The sequence below is a fragment of the Thunnus albacares genome, chromosome 7 (genome assembly GCF_914725855.1).
Source record: "Thunnus albacares chromosome 7, fThuAlb1.1, whole genome shotgun sequence".
Classification (NCBI taxonomy): Eukaryota; Metazoa; Chordata; class Actinopteri; order Scombriformes; family Scombridae; genus Thunnus; species Thunnus albacares.
Window position 1 is genome coordinate 9,605,745 of NC_058112.1, and position 27,116 is coordinate 9,632,860.

General features: G+C 40.2%; 1 protein-coding gene across 3 annotated transcripts; it reads left to right on the top strand.

The window, feature by feature from the left end:
• Positions 1-870: 870 nt before the first annotated feature.
• On the top strand, positions 871-26,782 carry dyrk4 (dual-specificity tyrosine-(Y)-phosphorylation regulated kinase 4). 3 transcript variants are annotated; one of them, XM_044357468.1, is made up of 15 exons: positions 871-1,077; positions 1,639-1,708; positions 16,249-16,332; positions 18,081-18,233; positions 18,520-18,670; positions 18,921-19,084; positions 20,394-20,530; positions 21,332-21,472; positions 22,773-22,911; positions 23,159-23,240; positions 23,364-23,536; positions 23,719-23,779; positions 24,019-24,148; positions 24,354-24,535; positions 24,786-26,782. In XM_044357468.1, the coding sequence occupies exons 1-15, from the start codon at positions 1,046-1,048 to the stop codon at positions 25,058-25,060; spliced, it is 1,974 nt and encodes a 657-aa protein (XP_044213403.1). In that variant the 5' UTR covers positions 871-1,045; the 3' UTR covers positions 25,061-26,782. The 3 variants fall into 3 exon arrangements, with proteins under 3 accessions (XP_044213403.1, XP_044213402.1, XP_044213404.1); XM_044357467.1 differs by having other exon boundaries at positions 874-1,077; positions 24,783-26,782; XM_044357469.1 differs by lacking the exons at positions 871-1,077; positions 1,639-1,708 and adding an exon at positions 13,146-13,584 and having other exon boundaries at positions 24,783-26,782.
• The last annotated feature ends 334 nt before the right edge of the window (positions 26,783-27,116 follow it).

Sequence of the window (27,116 nt, forward strand, 5' to 3'; positions counted from 1 at the left end):
GTGTGTGTCAGTAGCTCAGCTTTATCTCTGGGGAACACCAACAACTCCGGGAATGATGCCTGCATCATGTAGCAGGTGGATGTGACTCCCTTTGTTGAGACCTGCTGATAGACTAACACTGGAGCAGAGGACAGAGACTGAGATAGCGATGTAACCGACCTGCGTGCTCGTATTTCCCCAAAACAAATCATTTTTAAAATATTTATAGGAAACAAATTTAAAAGCAGTCTTAAAACATTGCTTTTCTCTCAGGCTTTTGGTAGTTAGTGTGTGTGTATGTGTGAGTGTGCGTGCATGTTTGTTTGTGTGTGTCTGCTATAGTCCATGAGTGCTGTTGTAGGAAAAGGACAGGGGTTATAAAAAGCTGTATTGTATGTATGTGTGTGTGTGTTGTATGAGTGGCTGAAAGGTTATTTTACTTATGTCAAGTATGTATTTTCTATCTCATCTGTTTATATGTTTTCTGTCTTCTGCTTACTGTAAAGCACAGTGAGTTTACCTGTGTATGAAACAGGTATACAACAGCTATACAAATAAAACTGACTCTACTTTGTCTTTTATGAGAGCATCTTGTACTCTACATCCCTTTAAGTGCCTTAAAAAGTATGAACAAAGTTTTCATTCTTCATGGAAAAATAACCTTTGTACAGAAATGGGAGATGGGATGGATTCTTAATCCTCTGTCCACTGTTACTTTAGCCGCTATCATTACGGTGAACTACAGTATGTGGAAAATGTATAGCCCAGTGGGTGTCTTTCTCTCCCTTTGTCTCGCGCTCACTCCCTCCCCATCTCTCACACGCACGCACGCACACACGCACGTGAGCACCTGCCTAAAAAGCTGCGTCAGAGAAAAAAAAGTAGAACCAAATAGTCCGAACGAGTACTTAGTGTGGCGAGTATAACAGCACTTTGTGTTTTGGATAAGCTGGTGGTATTTCCGCAACGCAGCACAGAGGCTGTCAGCCAGGTCGGAGTCCACAAACTAACTGGGCATGTCGCGCGTGACTGCTTCATCAATACCACCTTGTTGATTTATTACACCATGAGCGCGAAGAACAAATCATCAGAGAAAAGGTTAGTGCGGTATTCTTCTGAAACTTTGTGCACAATGAAAACTTTTTTTGTTAATTAATAGCTCAACAAAATATTTCTACCCATTTTCTTCTAAAAGTCAGTGTAATAATTCCATATTGACCATATTCATTTAATATGCGCAACAGCTGTTTAGTTTAGGCTACATATATACTGAATAAGACACTTGACCCCACTGGCAGCTCTGCACCGGAAACTGACTGACTAGACACCTTTATGTGTTTGATATAAGACAAACCAAACATGTGCCCAGAAGGTGTCAGTGTAGTTTTGTGCAAAAGGTTGCTCCAGTGGACAAGGCTCTTAATCTTACAGCTGTGGCTGTCTATGAGAGAAAACAGCTCACAAATTCATGTCATCTGAACATTGTGTTTTTTAATATGTGTCTCATCTCTGTCAGGGGCAACAAGGGCAACATTAGTTGTTTGTCTTGTACAGGAGTTTTATTTTTGAACCCTGAAGCAATACATACTGGAAGTTCCCTTGCATGTGCAATATGTCTTTGACACAGTTATGTTAAACTCTTATAATTTCTTTGAACAGAATCGGCTCCAAGAATAAGCTGGATAAGCTATTAAAGGAGAGAAAAGGAACCTTTCCACTTCTCATTAAGGTAGGAAGCCATTTATTTCTGAGAAATGTCTCATTTTTCATTATTAAACGTTGTGTACTGCAACTTTTTTTTCTTGCCAGCCTGATAGCTTCAGTTTATTACTTTAAGTTATGGTGGTGACCACGTTTTTGTGAGGTGGTGGTGGACCACTAAGCAACCCTACCCCCTGTGTTGGTCTGCAGGCCATTAAATAAATGTTATTTGGGTGATTGTGTTCACTCAGCAGAAGTGATTTATTAGGGAACATACTCTGCCCTGAGATGTTCTTGGACAGCACCACTGAACCATCTGAGAGAGGTGCCTTTTTCCTCTTTGCAAATGTTGGGAGAGCAAAACTACCCAACCCGGAGCCGTTACGAGGCTATATGCTGAGGTCTTCTGATCTGACATCTCTTGGGTTAACCCCATCATCTCTTCTTCTTGGAAAGTTCCATAACATTCAGCTCTGCCCTACTAAGGACGCATTCACGCAGCTTTGGACTGATTGAACCCCTCCCTTCCTGTGTGGAGGGATTAGAGTGTTTCAAAGCCCCTCAGACCTCCCTCAGTGTGCTATAGGACACTCTTCCACTTACTGTTGATTAAACTTTTAATACAGTTTGGACCTCTTTGTCATCAGGGCAGATGAACCAGTGGAGCAGAAATGACTAAATCCCTTTGATGTGAAACATTTTACAGGACACTGCTGGTCCTCTCACTCTGAAGCTACCTGGGCTCAGGGTTTATTCAGGCTCTATTTATAACTCCACAGCAGAGACGGTTTGATGAGGAGAATAGATGAATATGGGAATGAGGGACATCAGATTTAGATAATAGAAATGAAAAAGAAAGATAAATGGCTGTGGTGTGTGTGTGTGCGTGGCCGTCGTCAGTTAAAAAACAGAAGCTAAACCAACCCTTGCTGACATTATTGTACTGTCTTTCATGTACAGTACTGCATGCTGCAGGGTGTGTTGGCTAAACTCTTTAATGTGTAATCCCATCATGGCCTTTTTATTTGCTTTCATCTCAGCACTTAAAAAGGTCCTTCACATAGATAATCTCATTAATTAGCAATGGCCCTGCCAGTAGTTTGTCAAGCCGAAAGACACTTAAAAAAATCTCAAGATAAGAACACCAAGAACCTTTGAACATCAGTGAGAAATTGGACAGAGCAGTACGAGGCATCATTTAAAGCTGTTAGGGTTTGTACTGTGAGTGGACTCCATTCTCTCGGTTTCAGATAAGAAGATTTTTCTCTTTTTCTAAGTTAGGGTATCAATAGAGAGCATGTGCGTCATTGCAAAAGTTACAGACGCAAGCAGCTTTTCTCAGCAGATGCACCACTCCCCTCCAAGATGTGAAATGCCCCGAGTCTGTAGCAGGCAGCGTGTCTTCGTGTTTGTAGTCTTTACATGATATGACTCACAACTGAAGTTCACCTTCGGCAGCTGAGCTTTAGTCTTCTTTTTATGTCAGAAAGTGCTGTCAGACTTATTTGTGGGTATTTATTCACACTCTGAAGACTATTCTTGAAGCATTGCACCAAAATATTAATAGTGCAGCACGGATGTATTGGAGTCACAGTATGTATGCAGGATTTCATGTCTTTGTCCCCTGATTTCCCTGATCAGACTGTCAGGAAACAGGTTTACTACCCTTTATAAACACAATGTCACTGCATGCTGTTAGATCATGACCTTGATTTTTTTTTTTTTTTGCACTTTGAGACCAGCACTAATGTATTGTTTATCAGGGCAGACACATTCACCTGGCCCAGCCTTTACCCCCATATGGAGTGTGCGTCCCCATTATTCTGATGAACCTGCCCCTGATAGGGTTTCTCATCACAGCTTTGTCCCTCGTTGACACCGGACCCCCTGAATTAAAGCCGGTCGTTTAGAGAGACAGAGAGCTCCTCACTTCTGCTGAATTACAGGCTGATATCAGTGTCACTGAGCACAGGGTTCACGCTGCCACTTTACTGTGCATCTGTTGTTGTGTATAAATTATGATAGAACTAATGAAAGTCTCCATTCAGTCATTGCATATTCACTCCTCCGCTTATTTCTACTTCTGCATGTGTATGTGTGCATGAAATTGTGCTGCCATGTGTGCAGTTTAAGTTGTGTCCATGCTTGCAAGCATTCATGTGTGCCAACAGAAAGGCCTGTGGCTTGTTGTCAGGACAGTCACATGGCGCAGACCTCCCAACATGTGAATCTCCACGTTCTGTCAGGATAGCAGCATCCTCTCTGCTGTGGATAACTGTTATCCTTCACACAGGTCCACACAGGACCAGTGTGAAAGCCTGAGTAGCGTTTGGCCCTACTGGCTCAGCCCATTTGTGCTGCTGTGTCACAGCTGCAGGTTTCCATGGTGAGGAGGCATTGTGGTGCTGCTCCAGATAGGACTGAGACACTCCTCAAGTCTGATAAACATTAATTGGATTTAAAAAAGAATGCTGGATATACGGCCACCCAGGGAGTTTTGTTAATGAATGCCTGGCTTGGTTGCGTGAAGTGTCTGTTTTCCTTTAACAGTGAGTCATGCATTACAGAGCTGCTAAACAGGGTATGCCAACATCCTCCCCCATTGCACCTTCTCCTTCTCCATAGGCTCAGGAGCATTGTTGTGTAATAATGTGTGAGGTCTTATCTAAAATATTATTATATAAGAGGATCTGGTTGTTATGTCATGTTAGGCTCACTGATTCCTTCAAGATATATACAGTAGCATAACACAATATTTTATGGCTTTATATTAATCTTGGAAACAATTTGACAATATTACTGCTATTGTTTCTGGAACAGCAAGTGCTGCAATGAAAACTTCCAGTAATACCAACAACAATGTCAGAATAAAGAAAATTAGCCCTTTGACATAACTACAGTTTTGTTATATGAGATTAATATGATTTAGAAAAAAGCAGATCGATCAATTTGTCAGCTGTCAGTCAATGGAAGATGAGTCAGATTTAGAAGCAGTTGATTAAAATATCTTATATAATCATATTTTGCTGTTTTCCTATTTATCACAGGTAATGATATATTGTACAAGAAATGTTGAAATATTGAATTTTATATCCACTGAGCTGAAAATGAGTAAAAAAATATAACGTAAAATGCTCAAAATCTGCAAAATTTTAGTTTTTCTCTGATTTGCATCTGTTTTTACTGCAAAGCTCAATTTATAAAAGAGCAAGATAAATAAAGTTTTTAATTACAATTATATAAATTCCTTTTCTCCTCTGATCATTAAAAAAATATAATTGTGTTATATAATTGTGATCACATTAATCAGGATTAACCTTTTAGCCACGTCTGTGTTGGTGTCCCAGGCCAGAGCGTGTCAGTATATACCTGTGGCCTCTGTTGAAAGAGAAAGGCCTGAATGCCAGTTCAGTAGTTTACACCTGAGCCTTGGATAATAAAGCCATTAGAATCTAAGACGGTTCTTCTTTACAGACTCTTATCTGTCCACTGTGTTTTGATGACACAGTGTGGAACTGTATAGCCTCTTGTATTTGGCACCCAAAGACAACAAGCATTTCAGTCCCCATTGTCCACATCTGCCACACGTGTCATCAGATTAAATCCTGCAATTTGTGCTAATTGTTACAATTTGAGGGTAGTGTATTGTCTCTGTCAGTCTAGCTCAGACGTAGGGGCTTTTGTATCCAGTTGGTGACAAAAGCGGATCACCTTGCAAAGTTTGTTGTGAAAGGTGACAGGAGGGTTAGTAGGGTCAAAAGAAGGGCTAACAATGCTCATCTTACCTGGGTGACAAGGCTCACATTTGCCCATCACCCCAGTAGGACCAAGGAGACGGGCAAAAGGTTTCAACAGGCAAGGGCATGCTGTTGGCGGCATATAGACAGTGATGGAATCAGTCAGTAGACCACTGTTTCTTGGCTTGTTTGAGCAACAGCAGGAAGACTGGAAGAAAATAAAGAGAGAGGGGAGGAATACTAGGAAAGTTAAAGATGGAGAATGAAATGTGACTTGCATTACGTTGCCTTGAGGTTTTGGTTCATTGGGGGCAACATCAGAGCCATTTGAGGACAAGGTGTGTGGCCCCAGAGATGCCAGATCATCCTCACTCACGCCAAGAGCGTCTCTCCTCCATCTTCAGGTTCTCAGACCTGGCAGGGCAAAGTCTGGGGCATTCAGGTCAACACCCGCACTGCACATGATACGGGCTAGAACTTGCAGTGTTGTAAGCATATTTAGCTAAACCTAAGACACACACATTTCGATTATGGAGATAACATACAGGCATGAGCAATCACATACACACACATGAACATATGCACCTCTGCAAACTTTACACCACACCTGCCTCATGTCACAGTTGGCCAATGTCTTCATCTGATCAGCTTTATCGAAATAACAGTGAAGGTCTGTGAGGCGAGCAGTGCCAGACATGGGGCCCTGGGTCAGGTCTCAGCACATCTTAGATGAAAGAATAATTAATGAGGTAAGACTTCCAAGGCTTTGGCAGTTTGGAGAGAAAGACAGCTGATTGTTCAGCAAAGAATAGGTTAAGGCGTCTTAAAAAGAGGTTGCACTGGGAGCCATTGTACTGTAGAAACTTCCTATATGTAAACCTGTTAAATATATTTCGAATGCAATCGAAATCATTGTCATTTTCCCAGCTCATGTATTGATGGCTGCATCTCTATATGCCTGCAATGCAAAGGGATGGTGGATGGATGAGGAGATGGTGAACTAAGGAATAGGAAACCCTATTCCTTAGTTCACCATCTCAAATCAAGTACTGACTTGATTTGAGAACAGGGCTTTAATTATGAAGGGGTCTGTTATTAGTGAAAGCACATTAGATGGCAATAAAATGTGACCGTCAGACATTCAGTGGTGAGGATTCCCTCTGCAACTCAGCTGTTGGTTATCTGACATTGAGTGTGTAAATTAGTACAGCACAGGGACACAGGATTATTTAAAAGGGAGACATACATAGTGTCTGTATTTTAGATTAGCCTAAAATGTGAGACAATTCATTTTTCAGATTTAGGGTTGGGGAAATGAGAAATGTCTGTGTTTATAATACCATTATGGTCCAGTCTGCTAGACAAGGCCAGGGAACATGACCTGTGTCCCAATTCTGGCAGTTTTTGTGACAGTCTGGGTCTCTGTCTGGTAACAAAGACAGACAGGAAGCTCTTGTTTTTCTGTTTGTATTTATTACAGTACATGAAATGTTGAGTAATGTATTATAGAGCATGAAAGGATTATGTGTACTCTGCATGTAGGTGGTCTCGACGAGCCAGCACAGTTGACACAAATATGAAGTTGTAGGTCAACCTCTACCCCAAGCACTCACCCAACACAAACACAGACACACACAAATACACAAAAGTGCTTATAAATTAGGGGAAAAAACATGCGATCTATGTGAATGTGAGTCCTCAGAAATAAGCACAAACATAAAAAATGTTGAAATAAAATCAAAACAAGCAATAATTCAATAGCATTTATTTTAGAAAAATAGTATTTTAATGATGTGATTATATAATGTTGTTTTACAAATTCCTGTTGTCCAAATTAATGATTCAAAGCAAGCAGTAAAACTAACACAATTAGGTATCTTCCATGTAGTACATAACCATAACAGTTTATTGCTTTGAACAATCACTTGCTAAGATTTTGAATCTTACAACAAGGTCCATTTAATAGCCATCCTGGAGCTTTTGATCATATCAGATTACTGTCATCAGCAGGAATTTGCCCATTTGTCATGAAATTGTAGATGTTACAATTTACATTTAGATACCAGTTCAATTATTTTGTAAGTAAGTTTGCATACATTTGGCATATTGAGATATATACATCAATATGTGGAAATATCTTTATTATTATCATAATAATTATTTCAACCAAATCTCCTTCTTGATCATTAGTGGTAATGGTTCAAAAAAATGTGTTGCAATCATTTTAGAATGACAGATCTATTTTGATGCCACATTTTGATTGTTGGTAAACCACATTGCCGATGATTTGTACTTCTTTTTTTATCACAGTTATTTATAAAGTCATGGAGTGAGCAGTATGTATCATCACAGCACAACAACATAGATGTTTCCATTGCCCTCTGGTCTAACGCTGTCACTGAAGAGTGAATCCCCACCCTCTGTACAGTATATAGATTACAGTACAGAATGTTCTTGACTGAAGGTACACAGCAAACGTACACTCGCCGACCACTTCATTAGGAACACATGTACAATCTAATGTAATCCAATACAACAGCTCTGCCGTAAATTCTACTTTAATGAAGCTTATACATTTTTGGTTTTTGTTGACACTGTCAGAAAAGTGATAATTCTACTTTATGTTTATTATTGAGGTTGTAGTGGGTGGTGGTTTGTCTACTCCATTAACTTACATGAGGAGGGCAAAATATTAGGAACACTTATATATGATGCAGTACAAATACAACTGATGCATTAATTCATTTAGACCTTGACAATGCTTTACTACATTCAATCATCGGCTTGTGTTACTATTGTTGGACACAAGATGAATTTAAGCGTTTGGGTTTTTCTGACTGGCCCTCTCCACCGCAGTGTAGAGAGCCTCTCCACATGGCTAATGAGATTTGGCTTGGCCTGAGCCCTGCTTAATTTTCAGCTGTGTCCACATCTATAATCACACACACACCGATTTACACAAGCAAAGAAACGCACACTCACACACAGTCACTCAGTCCTTTTGATAGAGAATGAGAATAATCAGGCTAACATTAACAATTTGACTTGACTGTAATGACTTTACAATAATAACAGCTTACTGGATGTGCTTTTAATACACTGACTGTATGCTGCTTGTTCATCAGCCACCATTGTTACAGTAGTTGAGTCAGTCACGCCTGTGCAACAACCCCTATGGGATGAAAAAACTCCCCAGAATTCACATTTCTTCAAATAGAGAGCCTATTTATAGCAATAGTTAGTTTTTTATTTCTGAAGAATATCCATTCCCAGAACTAGCTGAACAGACAGAGAACTGACCCCAACCATGACCTTACCGCATGGCATATGTGGTTAAAGGGAAGTACTCCTTTAAGCCTTGGCACCCTGAATTTCCATTCAATAGTTGGATTAAAGACTGAGAGAACAGCACCACACTTCTGTGCTGTGTTTTCTGTGCACCCATGGATGACCAGTTTCTATTGCCAGGTTCCATTAACATGTCGTATGTAAGTCACAATGAAGCTTATTAACGCCCATGTGTCTGTGTGCTTGTGTCAACTTGTGAACTTGACCGATATCTCACACGGTGTCATGCTGTCACTGAGAAGCCTGCTGTGCAGCTAAAACTGCAGATGCTGCAGTACCACCTGCCAGCCCGGTCAAACTACCCACACTTCACTCTGCCAAATGGCAGGAGACACTGATACTGTCTGTTTTGGCTGGCAGCTTACCTCGTTTCAGTTCGCCTCGTCCGGCAGCTGGCAGCGATTAGCCAAGGGCCCAACAGAATGTAAGGCACCAGGTTATAGTCCTCTAAGACGAGGTAAATTGGCCCTGCTTTGACTGAGTCTCATCTGGCCTGGTGTAGCCTGTCCAACACCTGCTGTTCACTCTATCCAGATCTGGACTAATCCATCAAAAACTTAGAGAAGGTGTGGCCCTGTGAAGCCAAATGCCTGTCAAAAACCTAAAGAAAAAAGATACTGAAGCTTCCACTCTGTGTCATATAAGCATCAAGACTGGCTGACAGGGCAGTAATGAAATACAGTAGCCTGCTGCTTCATGGTACAGAAATAGCAACATTTTTCCTGTCACCAAAACAAGGTGATTTACAGATTTTATTTTTGGTTGAGGGGCCGAACTTCTGTGAGCAAAGATACTTGTAGTTATTAAGAGGACATGTCTTTGGTATGAAAACAACATTTAAAATGAAATGTTGCACTGTAACCTACCTAACAACCTGAGGTTAAATAGACAGTTGGTGCTTTATCATCAGTTCATCAGATCCAGTAACTCATCTCATCTAATCCTTAACAAAAAAGAAAGAGATACTGAAAGGTAATTACAACACTTTGTTCCCCCATGGCTCCCTGCAATATAAAGCTCATATTCAGCCTCTGTGTCCTGTCCTGCTGTGGTCTCTGCAGTTCCCTGCTGCTGTGTGCAGCAGGCAGGAGGCCACGGGCAGCCAGGGTGTGGTGGGATAAGCTTTCACCTACACACTATTTGTCAGCAAGACTGTAGCATCCCACAGGGGTTTGTGGCAGCAGCAAAGCAGGCGGAGAATGATAGAGGAGATAAGGGGAACTGGGGGAGAGAATATGACAGCCCCACTGGCTTTGTCTCCAGGATACAGTGGCAAGTGAGGAGGCAGAGGAAAGTTGCAGGCATCTGTTGAACCACATGGGAGGCCCATTAGCACTGCACCTCCTCCCTGTCTGACTTCCTCAGCCCCATGAAGAGCTCACCTGGGAGGATGATGGGATCTGTATCTACAGTACCTCTCTCTCTCCTCCTGTCCACCCCCCCCCCCCCCCCCCCCCCCCACCCACCCCCCCCAACCAACGCTCCCACAGGCCTCTTTTGCAGGAAGCTAAGTGCCAGGCCCCTGCTGCTGTGTCTCCGGCTCAGGATGGGTCCCTTGTTGAGTCCCATCCATACGTCACCAGGAGCGGCAAAAACAGAGCACTGCCTCAGAACAGCACAAAGCAACAGAATCCTCTCTGTGTCTGTCGGCAGCCTGCCTCTCTAGTCTGTCTTTAAACCGGAGCAGAGAAAAATAGTTTGAAAGAAAACAAAGGAGGACCAAGGTCTAAAACAACCGGAATATAACCATATATGTCTAAATGATGCAGCAAAGGCGAGTCAGAGTGGAGAGTTGTGAATAACCACAGGGAGTTCTGCAGTAAGAAGTCATTCATACTTTCAGGATTTGTGCATGTCTAAAGAAGATGATGGAAACTCAGCGATAATAATAACTGAACTTCATAAGAGCAAGGAGCAACAGCCTGACTTACAGTTTCTAAACTACAAACAGCAGGAAATGTAGGCCTGGAATCATCTTCATCATCCTCCCTCCTCAGCCCAGAGGGTGTCTTGTCTTATCTCTGACCTGCTGAGTAACAGACTGCCCTCTGGCTGATGATGGTGTCTAGAGGCTGAGGTGGGCTTCATGGTGTGGTTTTGGCAGCATGGAGGTGATGTGCTATGTGGGAAGACGGGACCTCACCTGCCTGCTGTGGTTTTAGCCTCCTCCAGGGCTGCTGCTGGGGCAGGAACAGGAGGGTCCAACCTGAGGTGAGTTTGGAGGCGATTATCAGACAACTATTTGTTTTCATTTTCCCATCCACCTACAACCAAGTCCTATCTACATGCACACTTTCTTTCTTTCTTTCTCCCTTTTTTGCCTTTTATTTCTTCTTCCCTGCATTTCAGTGTCACAGGTAGCACAGTCCTCTTTGTTTTGGCTTATGTAAGGCATACATAAACTGTGAGGCTTTGTTTTATTCATTTCTGGTTGTCGTGGTGAGATGTACTGTATCTGCATAGTTTTGCTCCAGCTGCCTCTCATTGCCAATGCTTTGTCACCTGGGTGACAAAATCCACACAGCACAATGGCTCTCCCAGGTGAACTGGCAAGGTTTATTGTAACTGACTACTATTTGCAGTTTGACTATTATTTGACCTCTGCAACATACTGAAGATACTGTATATATTTCCAGGCTTCTTTATTAAACTAAATGCGATTTTAATCACTTTTCTCAAAACATGGATAGCGTGTGATTAGATGCAACGTGATGCAATGGAACCAAAGTTAATCTTCCCTAAATTAACAAAGGTTAAAAATGTATGTCTTCATGTAATTGTGTTAAATGTTTTGTCACATCAGCATTGTACAAACAAATGTACTGTGCATCTCCCAGTCCCAGTCTGTTCTACTCCAGCTGTAATCTAGGTTGTATAAAATTAATGCCTCCTACTGCAGCCCTTGTCGTTATTACTGTAATCAGGCCAGATTTAAAGGAGCCTCTTACTTCTGCCAGGACCTACAAGGACTGAGTGTTCCCTGTCTCCCTCTTGTCCCTCATGTTGTCCCTCTCTGTTGTCTTGATGGGCCTCTTTACCAGCAGGGGCCAATCACAATCCCAGCACAAATCCTGAAATCATGTGTAAGTTCTTGCATGCTTGTTAGCAGCACTTTGCACATGTCTGATTTTGTTCCACGGATGTTACTTTACGATTATTCCGTGTTTATATTGGATGGTTAACTCATGAAATACAACAATAGATTAGGCTATAAGGGAATAGATTAGTGGAGTGTAATAAGGAGGGCTGAAGCAGCTTCCTGGATAGTTGCTCATCCTGTCCCAAGGCTGAGGCTGATTACTGAAGTAACCATCGCTGCATAACAGCTGTCGTCTAATCATATTCATCTCCTGCACTTCTCCTCCTCACATGGAGAAACTGCGTTGTTTTCCCCTGCAGTGAGGATTAGTCATAGGAAAACAAATGTCCTCTTCTTGCATTTGCATCGTGACAGCAACATGGTGTTAATGCTGTAATGTCTGGGCTCTTGTTACAGTGCAGGATAAGATGTTACTTCACATACCACTTAGGTCAGGGAACAACCTATTTTTCATTATTACACTAAAGTTTTAGGATATTTGCTGCATGATGTCTCTTGGTTTTATGAAAAAAATCTGATGGATAACATAAAAATAATGTAGTGGTAAATCAAAAAATAAAGCTGTCATTTCTTTGTTTTCAATATGTTAGAGATGACCGAACAGTGATGACATCACATGATGCTTAATAATCTTTTAAGTTTTTCTCCTTTCCAATTTTCTCACTTTTCTTCCCTTAGTGGATATTGGCTCTGTGTTTCTTCTCAGAAGATAATTGCACTGTCATTTTGGCCAGGAGTCTCTCTGAAAAGAGAAATAGATCTCAAAAAACCATCCTGGTTAAACAAGGTGGGTTGGAGCCTGTATGCTTTTGACAAGGGAATGCTGCCTTGTTTCTGCATATTTTCTTCTTTTATACTTATTTGGAGATTTTGTGGGGCAAATAAGTATTTAATTTAATCGCTATAGTTCTTCTTCAGCCATCTATTCCAGTCCTTGACATTGCAAAGTTTGGAAGCTTAGATTTTTCTTGGGTGATCTTTCTCATAGCCTATTTAGTTTTCCTTTGATACTCAGTGTGTCAGATCGTTTGAAGGTTGCATTAAATAACGCTTCGCTGGGGACAAGATATTTTCACTTCGTTGAGGGAAAATGAGATTTCCAGGATAACACTGAGGCTGCATGGCAGCCTGCAGGCTTGTGGCAGGGTTGCGTGTCTGTAGACCAGAGTTTGGGAGCGAGCAGCCTACTTAACATTTACTGTACCTCAAGTGCGCTCGAGCGGTGTGGCCACGACGTACGTGCGTTGGTGTAAACCCTCTCATTGCACCGTCGGTGTTGGAGAGCCCATCAGTCACACAGCACGGTGTAGGTGGACGACAGCAAACGGATAAAAACAAATCTATATCGGGAAAGCCCCAGCTGTCAGCAGCAGAAACCTGAACAGGTGGCTCCTTCAGTGTCTTAGCAGACCCTCAACAGCTTGTCTCGCTCGCTAATCTGCCCTCTGACGACAGCGCATTTACGCGTAAAACCAGGTGTACGGCAGGTTCGGGTAGGTGGATCTGATCAGTCATCAGGATTTACTCGTCAGTGTTGATACGGTGTTCATCACGAAGCGGGACTTGTGGAAGTGCGTCTTGGTTTTGAGGCTGAACTGACAGAGTTGGATACAATGAGTCTCTCTTGGATTTTATAATCTCTCTCGTTTGTTTGGACAGTCAAGCAGCTGTAAAGACTGAAATTGATAACGCATCATGTTGCCAGAAATAAATAACAAGGTGAGGCACTTTGGTTTGTTAGCCTGTTGGTTAATTCACTTCTTAAATTAATAAAATGTCAATTTCCTTTGATAAATTGTAACGTGTCTGTGGAAATTTATGATCAATCACAGTGTCATTATGATTTTCTTGTGTCTGCAGAGTTAGTCCGGCTGTCTTATCAACGAGTCAGTTTATATTGTTATATCATACTTTATCTCCCATGCTATCACTTTAATATATCTGTATAGTGTTGGATCACAGATTTCCTACTGCATAGATTATCCCTGAAATAAGAGAATCTTTTGCCCAGATACAGGGCTTCAATCCAGGTTAATTCCTTTTTGGGAGAAACTCTCCACAGGTATCCTTTTACAATGATAACCTTCAGTACAAATCTGCCATTCACATTTCTTTGTTTATTTTTAATAGCCCATGTCAAGAATGTGAAGTCATTCTCACTTTGAAACTACTTCTATTTCTCCTCCACAAGTAATCCCACTTGAATGCTTATTTTGTAGTCCGCCCCCTTTCTCTTGACCACATGCCAAGTTATGATGAAAAATCTGATCCATTTCTATTTCAGTCGTTGTTTAGCTTACTTATTTCAGTGTTTGTTGCACTGACAGATTCTGTAAGTCTATATGTGTTCTGCTGTATTTTTCACACCTTACATGGAAACATATAAATTTAACCCTTGCTGTTTTTGGATTTTTCATCAAGAATTTCATCTTTTATTGTTTTTAGTAACTGAAGTGAGAAATACAGAAATGTTCAAAAAGTTAACCATTATTTTAATCATATGGATTGAACTGTGATTGTTTCTTTATATGCATCATTTCCTGCATATGGCCATATTAGATGACATCAGGTTGAGGCTTGTTGTGTGCAATAAAAATGACAGGGCAACATGATTATGCACTAAAAATGTACATCTGACAGCTGATGGTGTGAGTGTGTACAGTTTTACAATTTGTTGATGTGTACCCTCAGTTACTCTAAGTTTTATTGCTTTGCTGACCCTCTGACCAACTAACCCTGGAGGACCGTAATGAGCCAAAGCTGCTCTCACACACCTGCTGGGACGATCTTACCACCAGTAAAGACCCCCAGTCACACAGAGACATAGTCAATATTACATTAATGTATTCATTTGACTTAAATAAAAACTGTTGGCACATTTCATGTGTAGAGTGTACACAGGGAAGACAAGTATCAGACAATGAAATTATCAGATGAGCCACAGATACTGACACTAATATCATTTTAACCCCTGTTGTTTTGGGGTCATATAAGAGAATCTCTAATAAGGAGGTGAGAAATGTAAGCTTTCACTAAGTGGTTATTACCTTAACAGCTAACACTCATTTTGATCACATGGATTGAACTGTGATTGTGGTTACTTTATATAGTTCAGATACTGACATCCATTAATCATAGGCGAATAAAAAGGTCACAGTCATAATTTTTCTTTGGCACATGATATGATGTCAGTTGGTTTCCACTGGCTCCGTGCTCATTAGTCAGGCTTACTGCAGGCCTTCACAGGTGATGTTTTAGAAGCCAATCTGCCACAGTGACCTACATGACTCATGCTGTCACTCACAATGTCCCTAAGATTGCAACATGACCACATTATTGTATCATACCCTTCTTTGTCCACATGTGGTTTCATTGTCTTACTGAAGGATTATATCAACTTTCATGTGAAGACCAAAGCCGGTGACTGTTTGCAGGATGTGTTTACTTACATCCAATGATCAGAAAGACTCAGAGGTTTGCAAAGAAGAGTTAAGAAGTCACTTCAGCATCTGATCTTCCTCTGCTGAGCCGGTCAAGCCGCGTAAGATCAGCTCCTTCTCCCCCTGGACGCTGATCTGATGCAGCTTTTGCTTCTCAATCAGAGGAAAAGCTTGAGATTATGATAGAGAAGCTGTTTCCTATCCAGCACCTGTGGACAACACCCCACTCCTCCTCCCTCCCTACCAGGCTGGCAGAATGAGTTTAGCACGTATCCCCATATGGGGCTAAGCTTTATTTCACCCATATGGTTTCGCCCACTCACCCACCGATTAATAAGGCACGTGTAAGCTGGCTGTCGGAGAGAAGCATGCAGATTCATCCCAAATGCGTGTGGTACTTTTATTTTTTCAGAATGTCTGGAACTCTGTTACTTTTTATAACATCCATTGCTTCCCTATGACACAGCCAGACAGGCTCAGAGGCACGTGTACATCCACTGCCAGACACATGGATGTGCACATGTGCACACACCTGCACAAACCAGCAGGTACAGAGAGAATACTGGATAGTGTGAGAATCGTTGTTGCTGGGTTTTTGCAGAAGTGATCTATTTTAGGATCATAGTGCATTTCTTTTGGCTGGCTGCAACCTCGCTTAGCTTCCCACAGGCTGTGCATTTCTGAAGAGACTGGAGAATGAACACAAGAGGCAATTTCATATAATTTAAGATGACTGCTTTCATCTTTTTTGGTGTTAGAGGAATCCCAAATCTGATGTTGGAGATGACTGTAAAAAAAAATCATTGCAGAAGAGAAATATTTTTACTGATAGGTTTCATTTCCAGTATGTTGGAAAGTGAAAAAATACTGTATGAATAATAGACCACAGCTATTTTTGCCATCTTGTAGCATATTTTATGAATTGCTCTCATTCCTCCCACAGACATCACGACCTGAGGCCTTCCCTCACCCTCACAGACTCCCAGCAGAAGGCAATCGTCTTGGAACAAACCGACCCTGCTCACAGGTGAGTTCTTCCCCACTGAAAGATACTGTAGCAGCTAATCCACTAAGGTCTTTTCCCGGAGCGTGTGAATTACATGAGGTGTGTGTGAATTATTTTGTCAACACCTTAAAACGTGGAGACAATCCAGAACCATTAAATTACATTACCTCCTTCTAGAAATTTAGAAAAAGCTTTTCAGTCTTTGGATTGTCGGTAATGTTCTGACATGCAGCATTGAAAATTGTTAGATTATTTAACTTTTGTCCTAATGATACATTTTAGGTCAAAAAATAGAAGTGCCTTATTTAGAAATGCCAAGGGTGATCTCCACAATTCTGGCATTCATCTATTGTCACATTTACTTCTGAGAACGCAGTACAACATGATACACATCTGTCTGCACATATGTGGTGATGTGGTGTAACGCATCACAGATTTCCATTGATACAAGAGCATCTTACTTAAGCATCATGCCCCCCCCCCCCTCTAGTTATGTACAGGCACGTCACTGTGTTTACTTCCTTTGCCTGTTGTGGCAGGTGCTTGTGACTATATTTAGCCTTATCTCTATGCGTCATAACCAAGTTGGCAGATCCTGCAGCAGCTCTTAACATGTGAGATGAAATATCTGAACTATCTACTGTATAGATGGGAAAGCTTTTTTTTTCCAGTAATGCTGTTAATAATTAATATGAAAGAATCTATTATATTGTTAATACAGTACATTGCTAAAGGCAATGTCATGCAGGATGTAGGGACGGTGCTATTTTAATTTTTTTTTACCAGCAATTTATGTGGAACTGCAGCTCATGAAGGGAAGACATGTTGTAAATATACTCTGTAATGCCATTCTTTACAGAAATACACTTTTTTAGGATATCTAATTTTTCCCAGAAAACTTGGCATAGGACACATGTCTAATTTTGCCCATCATTGCCAGTGCTGAGCTTTGCAAGGCTGTGACACATGTAATCATGCTCCCAGAGCAAGCAGGATGGCAGCCAGAGAAAAGCAGGTTGCTGCTCCTCATGTCCCCCACAGAGCCACCAGAGACAGAGTCTGTCAGGACCCAGCCTCATGGGCTTTGTCCCCATTACACTCTCAGCCTGATCAGTAATTCCAGCCGCTACCTGCTGGGGGTCCTGGTCACCTGAGCCCCCACAGACAAAATAGATGTGAAAGGGATGTAGATCACAAGCTAGGAACACAAACCAAAACTGATTAGGTGCAGCCTGACAAAAAAACATACTCATGAAAAAATGAAAGGGGCTGAGACAAGCTTGTAGCTACAGTGTAAAAAGAACATGGTGCATTTAGACTTCACACTTGCTGACCCGCTCCCTTCTTCTTCTTTTATTGTCTGTTTATAATTGCACGTGCTGTTCAGTATTTGTTACTCTGTTGTACTGAAATACAGAGAGGTTTATTCCCTGCAGAAAATAGATCCTATAAGCCTCTGGCTGTGGAATTTCGCCAATTTCAATTGCCTAAATATTCTCCATGGTTTTGTGTATCAGACTACAGTCTGTTTTCATCAAATTCTTTAAACACACAGCTGTGGGTTTTTAAGCTTTTGGAGATCAACAAACATGACTGACAGACCCACTTCCCTCCATTATCTGACCCTCAATCAACATCCTCTTTCTGCCTTTCTCTTTTATTTTTGTCTCTATTCTGTTTTTTGTTTTTCATTCTTATGTAGGAAAGTTTCTAGTGTTAATGTCTTTATTAAAGGCAATAAAAAGTAAAACCATTCCTCTGACTTGCAGAAGTTCGGCTCTGGTGTAGGGACCTTGCCTCAGCTAGAGCCACCAGTGGTCCAGGTGGTGGTCAGCAATGCCAAAAACCAACACCAGCAAACAGACAACATCCTGCCCCAAATTGCCAACAAAGGGGGCCAAAACAACTATCAGACACACCCGGTGAGTCACTCATACACTTACATGTACATCACTAACAGCCTGTTGGATCCTATAGCAGCAGCCAGTTTTGTATTATAAAAGTACCTAATATAAGTCACAACTGGCAAACAGTATAGAGGTTTCAGGGACGAGTGCTGTGTAGGCTCCCTGTGAAAACATCCTGAAGGTCACAGTGTAGTTACAGACACGCAGCACTTGTAGCTGTAGCTGCTTTTAATACCTCATTATGGATGAGTAAGATTACACAGAGGTGAAATGTGAATTTCCATGTGTGTTTGTTGGACAGGACGAGAGGCCGAAGCCCACCCAGCAGTTCACCATGCGGTTTGGTGCAGCAATGGATAAAGTGTCAGTCTCCCGCAACAGCAAGAATTTCAGCAACAAGGTGGAGAAAGAGAAGGCGTATGAGGGACAAAGACTACCCATGTCTCCCATCGGTATGTCATTATGGTTTAGAAAAAACACAACAACAATTAGAGAGGCACAGAGACAGGAGTTCACATTTTGTATCTTCTATGAGTGTTCCAACACAAACATGTAACTAAGTAATAAATTTTATCCAACTGACAGAATAAAAATAGCATGTTGGCATCACAGTCGATTGTTCGCAATCCTCTGCTCTTGGCAGAGGTGTGCTCAATATGATAGTGACTCATCTAGTCCTCCTCCTCTTCCACCCTGTTGCAGAGGCACTGAAGAACTTCCAGGACCGTCTGACTGAGTTTGAGCAGGAGGAAATCATGGACTATTCAGAGATCTGGTTCCTGGGTCTGGGCTCTCAGAAGATTGAGGGTTCCCAAGGCTCACCACAGAACTCCGGATATGATGACGAGCATGGAAGTTACATCAGGGTAATGTGTTAGATGGAGCATACAAGTGGTTTTTTGCCCATTCAATTTTATTTGAGCCATTTTACCCTCCTCCTAATGTATGAAATCAACTTGTAGAGACTAGAAACATGTTTGAGTTGGGTAGTCCTTCATCATCAACACGTCAAAAAATACAAGATTAAACAAATACAAATGTTGTGAAAAACATGTATTTCTAGAAGCACTTGAATGCACTTACAAAGAGTTGAACAGTTACTGAAGTCAGCAAGAGGAGCAAAAATCAAATCAAAACTTATGGTATGGTATATAAAATGGTTATAGGTCATGTGTATTATATACACTTACATATTAGTTAATTAATCGCCACTTGCAAAAACACTAGTGAGACAAAAAAATGTGTTCACAAACAAGGCAGCTGTGACTCAGGAGGTAGAGCTGGTCAACCACTAATCACAGGATTGGTGGGTCGGTCTCCATCTCCTGCTGTCCACATGTCAGAGTGTCCCTGGGCAAGACACTGAACCCCAAATAGCTCCCGATGATTAGGCCAGCACTTTGCATGATATATGAGTGTGCTTGAATGGGTGAATGAGAGGCACATCAAAGTACTGAATAAATGCAGTCCATTTACATTTCATTTACGAAATATTTCAAGGATCATAAACTGGAAATGTGAAATTAGTTACAATTTGAAACTCACATACACTGAGACACACACAGCTTTTCAAGAAGCCTAAACTGAACTGTACATGACCAGATGCCTTCATATGACCTTAATCCAGCAACTGAGGACATTAACTCACCATTCTATTAGACTGACTTCATTGTTGATTGCTTTATGCGATAAAGTGCACTGAGGTTACCAAAGCCTGTAACAACAGACTTTACTGTCTTGTAAAGATTGGCCAGTGCAGGCTACTGACAGACAACATGTAATGAATGAGCTGTTTAAGGCTGAGTGACCGACCATTGTTTAGACCCTTATATCTCTATCAAGGCTCATATCACTGTTACAGGCTTGGACTTACAGTTACAGCAAAACCATAGTACAGTTAATACTGTAGCTGCTATGTGCAAACCAGTGCAGTGTGAGTAAGCATATTCATATTCATATGCACATCCTGTACATATGAACTGTTTAGTTATTCAGTAAATAAAATGTGTAATCATTAACGGTAGCTATGGTAGATTAAAATTCTGTTAATTACATTCTTTTGAATTGTTCGCATAAGTTAATAAAGCTGTTAATGATCAGGTCAGTACAAGTATACAGTACATAAAAGTGAGGTCTGCTGAAATATTCACTGTGCTCTCCCTCTTGTTCCTCCAGGTGCTGCATGACCATATTGCCTATAGGTTTGAAGTACTTGAAGTGATTGGGAAAGGCTCCTTTGGGCAGGTCCTGAAATGTTTGGACCACAAGAACAACGAACTTGTAGCCATTAAGATGATACGCAATAAGAAAAGGTAAGAGTCAATGCAAATATTTGATTCTGAAATATTTCATTCTTCAAATCATCTTTGATCAGACGTTTCCTGGGAATGATGTTAAAATTGTGAATCGAGAATACTTTAAAACAATATGTTCTGTAGTTCTCTTGTGTTTAAATTACTCTCTACTTCACCAAATACTCTATAGAAAGAGACATTTGTCACATTCAAGAAGTCACCTTTTGGCATTCATTTGAGATATGTTACCCTGTTGTGAGGTTTTCCCAGATGCCTGGACTGTGATCATTTTACATTTTAGAAGTCTGCCAAATTGTTGAGATCCTGATTTAGAATGATAGAAGTCAGCGCCTTACGGTGTTATCTTACCTGTCCTGTGGATCACAGTGGCAGCGACTGCTCCTGCTGTTTGGGTTCAGGAGCCATCAGGTCTTACCACCACTTCAATAATGCAGAAAACAAAATGGGGCCAAACTGGCACAGCACTGCCTCAGGAGAGCTCTCCACTGTGTTAGCTGATCTTATCTTTCCTGGTAGAGGACTGTGAATGGTTGACATAAAGAAATATCCTGGGATTTTAGGGATGGATGTGCTGGGACAATCCTCTTTATCAGAGAAAATTGAAATCAGAAATGACATATACAGAATTATATCAAGAGTCCAAACTTTAGATCTTAGCATTTATCATCACTTTGGCATTGACATCTGAATTGACAGTCAACACTTTGCCTGGATATTTAGAAACAACAATGATCAAATTACATGTAATATTTTTTTGGAATTTCAGTGTCTAACTCTACATATAATTTTGGACTACAGGTTTCATCACCAAGCTCTAGTCGAGCTGAAGATCCTGGATGTAATCAAGAGGAAAGACAAAGACAACCTCCACAACGTCATCCACATGAAGGAGTACTTTTACTTCCGAAATCACCTTTGCATCTCGTTTGAGCTGCTCGGGTTAGTATGTCCACTTTTGTTCTGCAAGTTAGCAGGCCTCTGTGCTCAGAAAAGTCTTCCAAGAGACTATAAAGACATAACTGAATAATTAATCTGTTAATCAAAAGTATTCAAGTTTAGACACCTTTCACAGGTACAACAGCAGGGTTGGATCACTGCACTGCCTTATGAAAGGCACGTCTCACTTGTCAGTAGTCATTACTTCTACTGTTATGTGACTGTCATCATTCAGGAGTTAAGTGATTACCTGTATACCTTAAGTCATCTGTGTTTTAGTGTGGATTGTTACTGTTATCTATTTGAAGGTAGATAGCTTTGTGTATCACTCTGGCTGAATGACCTTTACAGGACGTCTTGGACTGCCACCTTGTCTAACATTACTGTCACCAAATCCTTTAGTTAAGGTCTTGATTAGGGCCCTATCTCTTACTCCTTCTTGCATCATGGTGTGAAGGCTCCTGTTACACAGTCTAAAGAAGTTTATGCTCATCACAAGTAGCAAGAAATAGCAGGAGGACACACTCTGTGTCCCTCTAAATGCAACCACAATCATAGATTATTTCCAAGGATGCGCTCAGCAGTCAGTGGATGTTTTATTAGGGAGGACATCAAGTGTAGAGTGACATCAATCTTAGCTGCCTTCTTTTTTCAGAGCGTTTATTTGAGGACCATGAAGAGGTACTTCATCTCTTGCATCATTTTATTAAGGGACTCCTTACTGAGCTCACTCTGTATTCCCTAGACTTGTATGAATTAACAAATTATATTCAAAATATACTTCAAATTTATTCAAAATAAACTTTTAAGTATAAGTAATTAAACAAGGAAAACTTAAAAGTTTTAATTGAATTCAAGGTTTTTTTTAGTCACATACACAAGTAATGTGTGTAGTGAAATGCAGTGTTGCATACTTATTAAGCCTGTAATGAAGGAGTAGTGTGAAAAAAGAATTATAAAGGATACAAACTTAAAGGTAAAAAAATTATAAATAATAGTAAAAATAAATGTATGCAAAGCATACAAAAGAATTGTGCACACTCTCAAGTGAAAATATGCAATGTGCATGGACCATGTGCAAGTCAAGGCCGAGGTTAGAAGTCAGAGTACAGCAACATGATGGCCTGATGAAAAAAACGAATTTTTAGTCTCTGTGTTGTACTTGTGAACACAGAGGCGTTTGCCTTAGAGTAGAAGTGTAGAAGTGAGATGAAGATTTTAAGTGAAAATATTTGGAAATAAATCCAATTTATCTTTTTATTCACAAAGTGACCATAAATTATATTCTGTTTTCTGTCGACAGGGTGAACTTATACGAACTCATCAAGAAAAACAACTTCCAGGGCTTCAGTCTCGCTCTCATCCGTCGGTTCGCCCATGCTCTGCTCAGGTGTTTGCAGATGCTGCACAGGGAGAAGATAATCCACTGTGACCTCAAACCGGTACTGACTTCCATAACATCCGAAACACCTGAACTTATTTTTGGACTTTGGTATATGGCACACGATTTACAATATAGTGAAGTCACCAAAAATGGACCACATCCTTTCAATTAATCACTATGGAGTCTACTACTGTTGTTAATTGTACTGCACAAGCTTCAATCATGTGAATTTTGCTCCATCTTGTGGAGCATTACAATATTACAGCAGCACTATATAAAAGCAATTGTTTTTTACTTCTGAGCAGGAGAACATCCTTTTGTCTCAGAGAGGGCCAGGAAACATCAAGGTGGTTGACTTTGGATCAAGCTGTTATGAACAACAAAGGGGTAAGAGCATAAAAATTCAACTGCAACTGTTTATCAGTATTTTTAAAATTCAAAGAAAGGGCAAGTCTAGTCCAACAAACCCTCACTAGCTCCTCTTTTTTCCTCTACATCAACCTCTTTTAGTGTACACCTACATCCAGAGCCGCTTCTACCGCTCTCCAGAGGTCATCCTGGGTCACCCCTACAGCATGGCCATTGACATGTGGAGTCTAGGCTGCATCCTAGCTGAGCTCTACACAGGCTATCCTCTCTTTCCAGGAGAGAGCGAAGTGGAACAGATAGCTTGCATATTGGAGGTATGTAAATAATCAAAAGCTTTTTTTTTACTTCTGCCTGTTAGCTGTTTTTCTAGTCTGATGTGTCTTTTATTCAGTTTATTATGTAAGCTTGAAAAATACATATTCAAAACAAGGTCTCAATATGGTTGGTGAGTTAATTAACTCAGTGCATTAAAGTGTCCTGATATTTTAACTTACAGGTTCTTGGAATGCCTCCAAATGATTTTGTTCAGTCGGCATCAAGGAAGAGGTTGTTCTTTGGTGAGAATTTATGTTTACCTAGTTTCAGATTGTTTTATGCTCTCTTTTTTTCTTTGAATATTAATATGTTATGCAGCATGCTATGTAGGTTTCACAGCAGGCTGCAGTGTAGGATTACTAGATGTTATCAGAAGATGAATGAATAGCGAGGCCAGGGCTTTGCAGAAGTTGTATGATCAATCTGTGGGAGAAATTTTCAGAGATGATAAATCTGTATTGTGTTTGATAATTGTGTGCAGACTCAAAAGGAAACCCCAGGAACGTCACTAATAGCAAGGGGAAGAAACGGAGACCCAACTCCAAGGAGCTGTCAGCTGCATTGAAAACGAATGATGTTTTGTTCTTAGACTTCATCAAACGTTGCCTCACGTATGTTCACTCTACAATTCTGCCTGACTGTTTACAAGAATATGCTTCTCTTTTATTTATCTTGAATTCTGAATTGACTGCATAAAACACACAATATGCTTTCTTGTAACTAGCATTCTTAAATGGTATTTTGCTTAAAGGGTGTTTTTAGAGATAAAATAATAACCTCTTCTTGTAGAATTAAATTATTTTTCTGTGTTTTCAGTTGGGATCCAACTAAACGTATGACTCCTGATGAGGGGCTACAGCATGACTGGATCCTGGAGGGAAACTTCAACAAGGTACGGCCCAGAACCAGGCCAACAGTGAAGAAGTCTACAGACAGTTCGACCAGCACTGAGAACAGCAGTGACCACAGTTACCGCAAACAAGCCAACAGCAGGCCTGGTAAGATGAAGTCCATTAGTACAGTCCATACAATCCATACTGTATAATTATGCATAAACCAAACAAATAAAATAAATAAAGCAAAGACTTGCTTTACGTCTCTAAAATCTACAGTTCAGATATAATATGTGCATTTTGGTCATTTCTGCCACACAAATTCCTTTTATTTTTCCATGTCAGCTGCATAAAGAGTACTTTAATATTCATCTCAAGCTTACATGTCATGTGCTTTGTTTCCATGGTACAGCAGAGAGGGTTAGCTCAGAGAGCAACACTAACGACAGGCTGAAGAGAGACGGTTCCGCAACAGGGTCAAAGATGGCTCCTGCCGAGCGTCTGCGGCCCATTGGGGCTTCAGCGGAGGAGGAAATGTGTGAGGGTGAAGGCAAGCTCTCTGCGGATACCAAGCAGAGAGAAGGAGGTGGAGAGAGGCCCGTTCATATCATCATCAAGCCTCAAGAGGAAATTGGCACAGAGAGAAAAGATAGCCAGGAACCATCTCACTGTTTGCCTCCTATCATCTAACAGTCAGAAGGAATCATGCTGCATTCATGGCAAGTGGGAACTGGGAATGTTAAGACTCACTGTCCCACTTACTACCTAAGAGTGATTGAGGTGTTGAAGAGGATTTAAATGGAAACTTGAAAGAAAGTTGCATCTGTTTGGCTGCTTTCAAAGCAAATATCACATTCATCAATTCAACAATTCCAGGACTATTAGTTAATATTAAAGTCCCTTCATGCTGTTCGTTATCAGTTGCTACAAACACTGATGTGTTGCTTTTTTGTGTTGACATGACAACACAGAGCAACATGTTTGAGAAGTCAGAGGCACAGAAAAGTCTGAGTTCATGAGTAGGAATTTCAGGTTGGAGGACAGCTCAGTTCCCACATGCCGTGAACAAAATATAATTTTAGATAATGGGGATGATGTGTGTATCATCAGCAAAGAGGAGCATCTTCTATTTATTGTTTTAAGTATAAAATCAAAGTGTATTGTTTCTTTTTTTCTGTGAGTTTGTATGGCAGTGACGTATATCAGTCTGTTGTACTTTTTTTATAAAGGAGTTGAGATGTGGTGCAGGCAGGCATTTTGTGTTACAGCTGAGACACCGAACTGTCTGCCACATGACAATCCTCAGAACAAATGGTTAAAAACCTCATTCATGGTACAGCATTGACTTTTTTGCTCTCCTTGTCATCTGTATTATTTATTGGACCCAGTCTTTGCTGTGCATTGAAATTTCTGATAAACAGGTTAGACTTTAAGCACCACCTTTACTTTTCTCAGTTTCCATGTTTTAAAAAAAAACAGAACAAAGAAACTAAGTAGCTACATTTAAATGTGCATGAGTAGAAAATTGATCAAATCTTTCTTTTTGTTTGTTTTTATTCTCTTTTCTTTTAGACATTTTAGCCTCATTTTAATGTCAGGATTTTTAAAATGTGTGCAATGAAGGCTGAGCCAAATAAATGTTGTTGTTGTTTTTTTTTTAAATTATGCTAAGAAATAAATAATTGTCATGTACCTTTTAATTGTAGAATGCAGTTCACATACTGATTATTAATTATTTTATGTATTTATTATGGAAAATGTTTTGTCATATGTTTCATATTTGTTTAACAATTTATGTTCAGTTCAACAATCATAACATATGTATTTGTAATAAAAATTATTGTAAATATTTCTGCTGTAATTTCCTATGTATGTGTAATACAGAACATATTTTAAGAAAATATTTCAGATATTTGTTGAAGGGTTTAGACAAGGTTTTACTTGTTGTGTTGTTACTCTATGAAAACATTTTGTATGTCTGTGTTATTCATTATTTTTATATTAGAAACAAAAAGACAATCCTATTATCAATAGTTTGTGCCTTGCAGTATTAGAAATCTTGCACTTTACTATTGTGTGTGTACACCTGGAGTAGAAACCGTTGGATTCTTACCTGTCAAGCAGACAAGAGTTGTGCAATATATTGAACTACCCTTTTTTTTTTCTTTTTTTTGTTGACAAAATTATGTCTGATCTAATGTTACAGAATATAATGAAACAATTAACCATCTTTTTACAATTAATTTGTGTCTTTAATCGCCAATAGAGCTCCAACTTAAATTGAAGATAGGCCCATGTCTTCACTATCAGCTAAGCAACCAGGGATCCTGACAGGATGGATTGTAGCTGAAATAAGAGAAGTCAAGTAATTTTTTATGTCTTTTATGATGAAATAAAAAGTTGTTTCAATGAGCCTGCGTCTTAATACTTTATGATTTGTATCCATAAAGTTGTCTTTGGGCTTCAGCAATAACAAGTCAACAAAAATTGACTTGACATGTTTATGCCATGAAAAAAATACTCTGTTAAGGACAGTGTGAATGTTATAAGGGGGCTGAATCCTATATAACATTTTATAAAAAAGCAAGATCCTCCCCAGCTATAATAAAATTTTCATCAGGCCCTCCCCTTGATTTAGAAGTTTTGTACTGCTCTAACAGACCTTGCAGTCAAGTTTTCATTCAGGGATTAGGATTTGAAGATATAGTGATTTTGGTTTTTTGCTGTTATCCTGTCCTGTATTTTA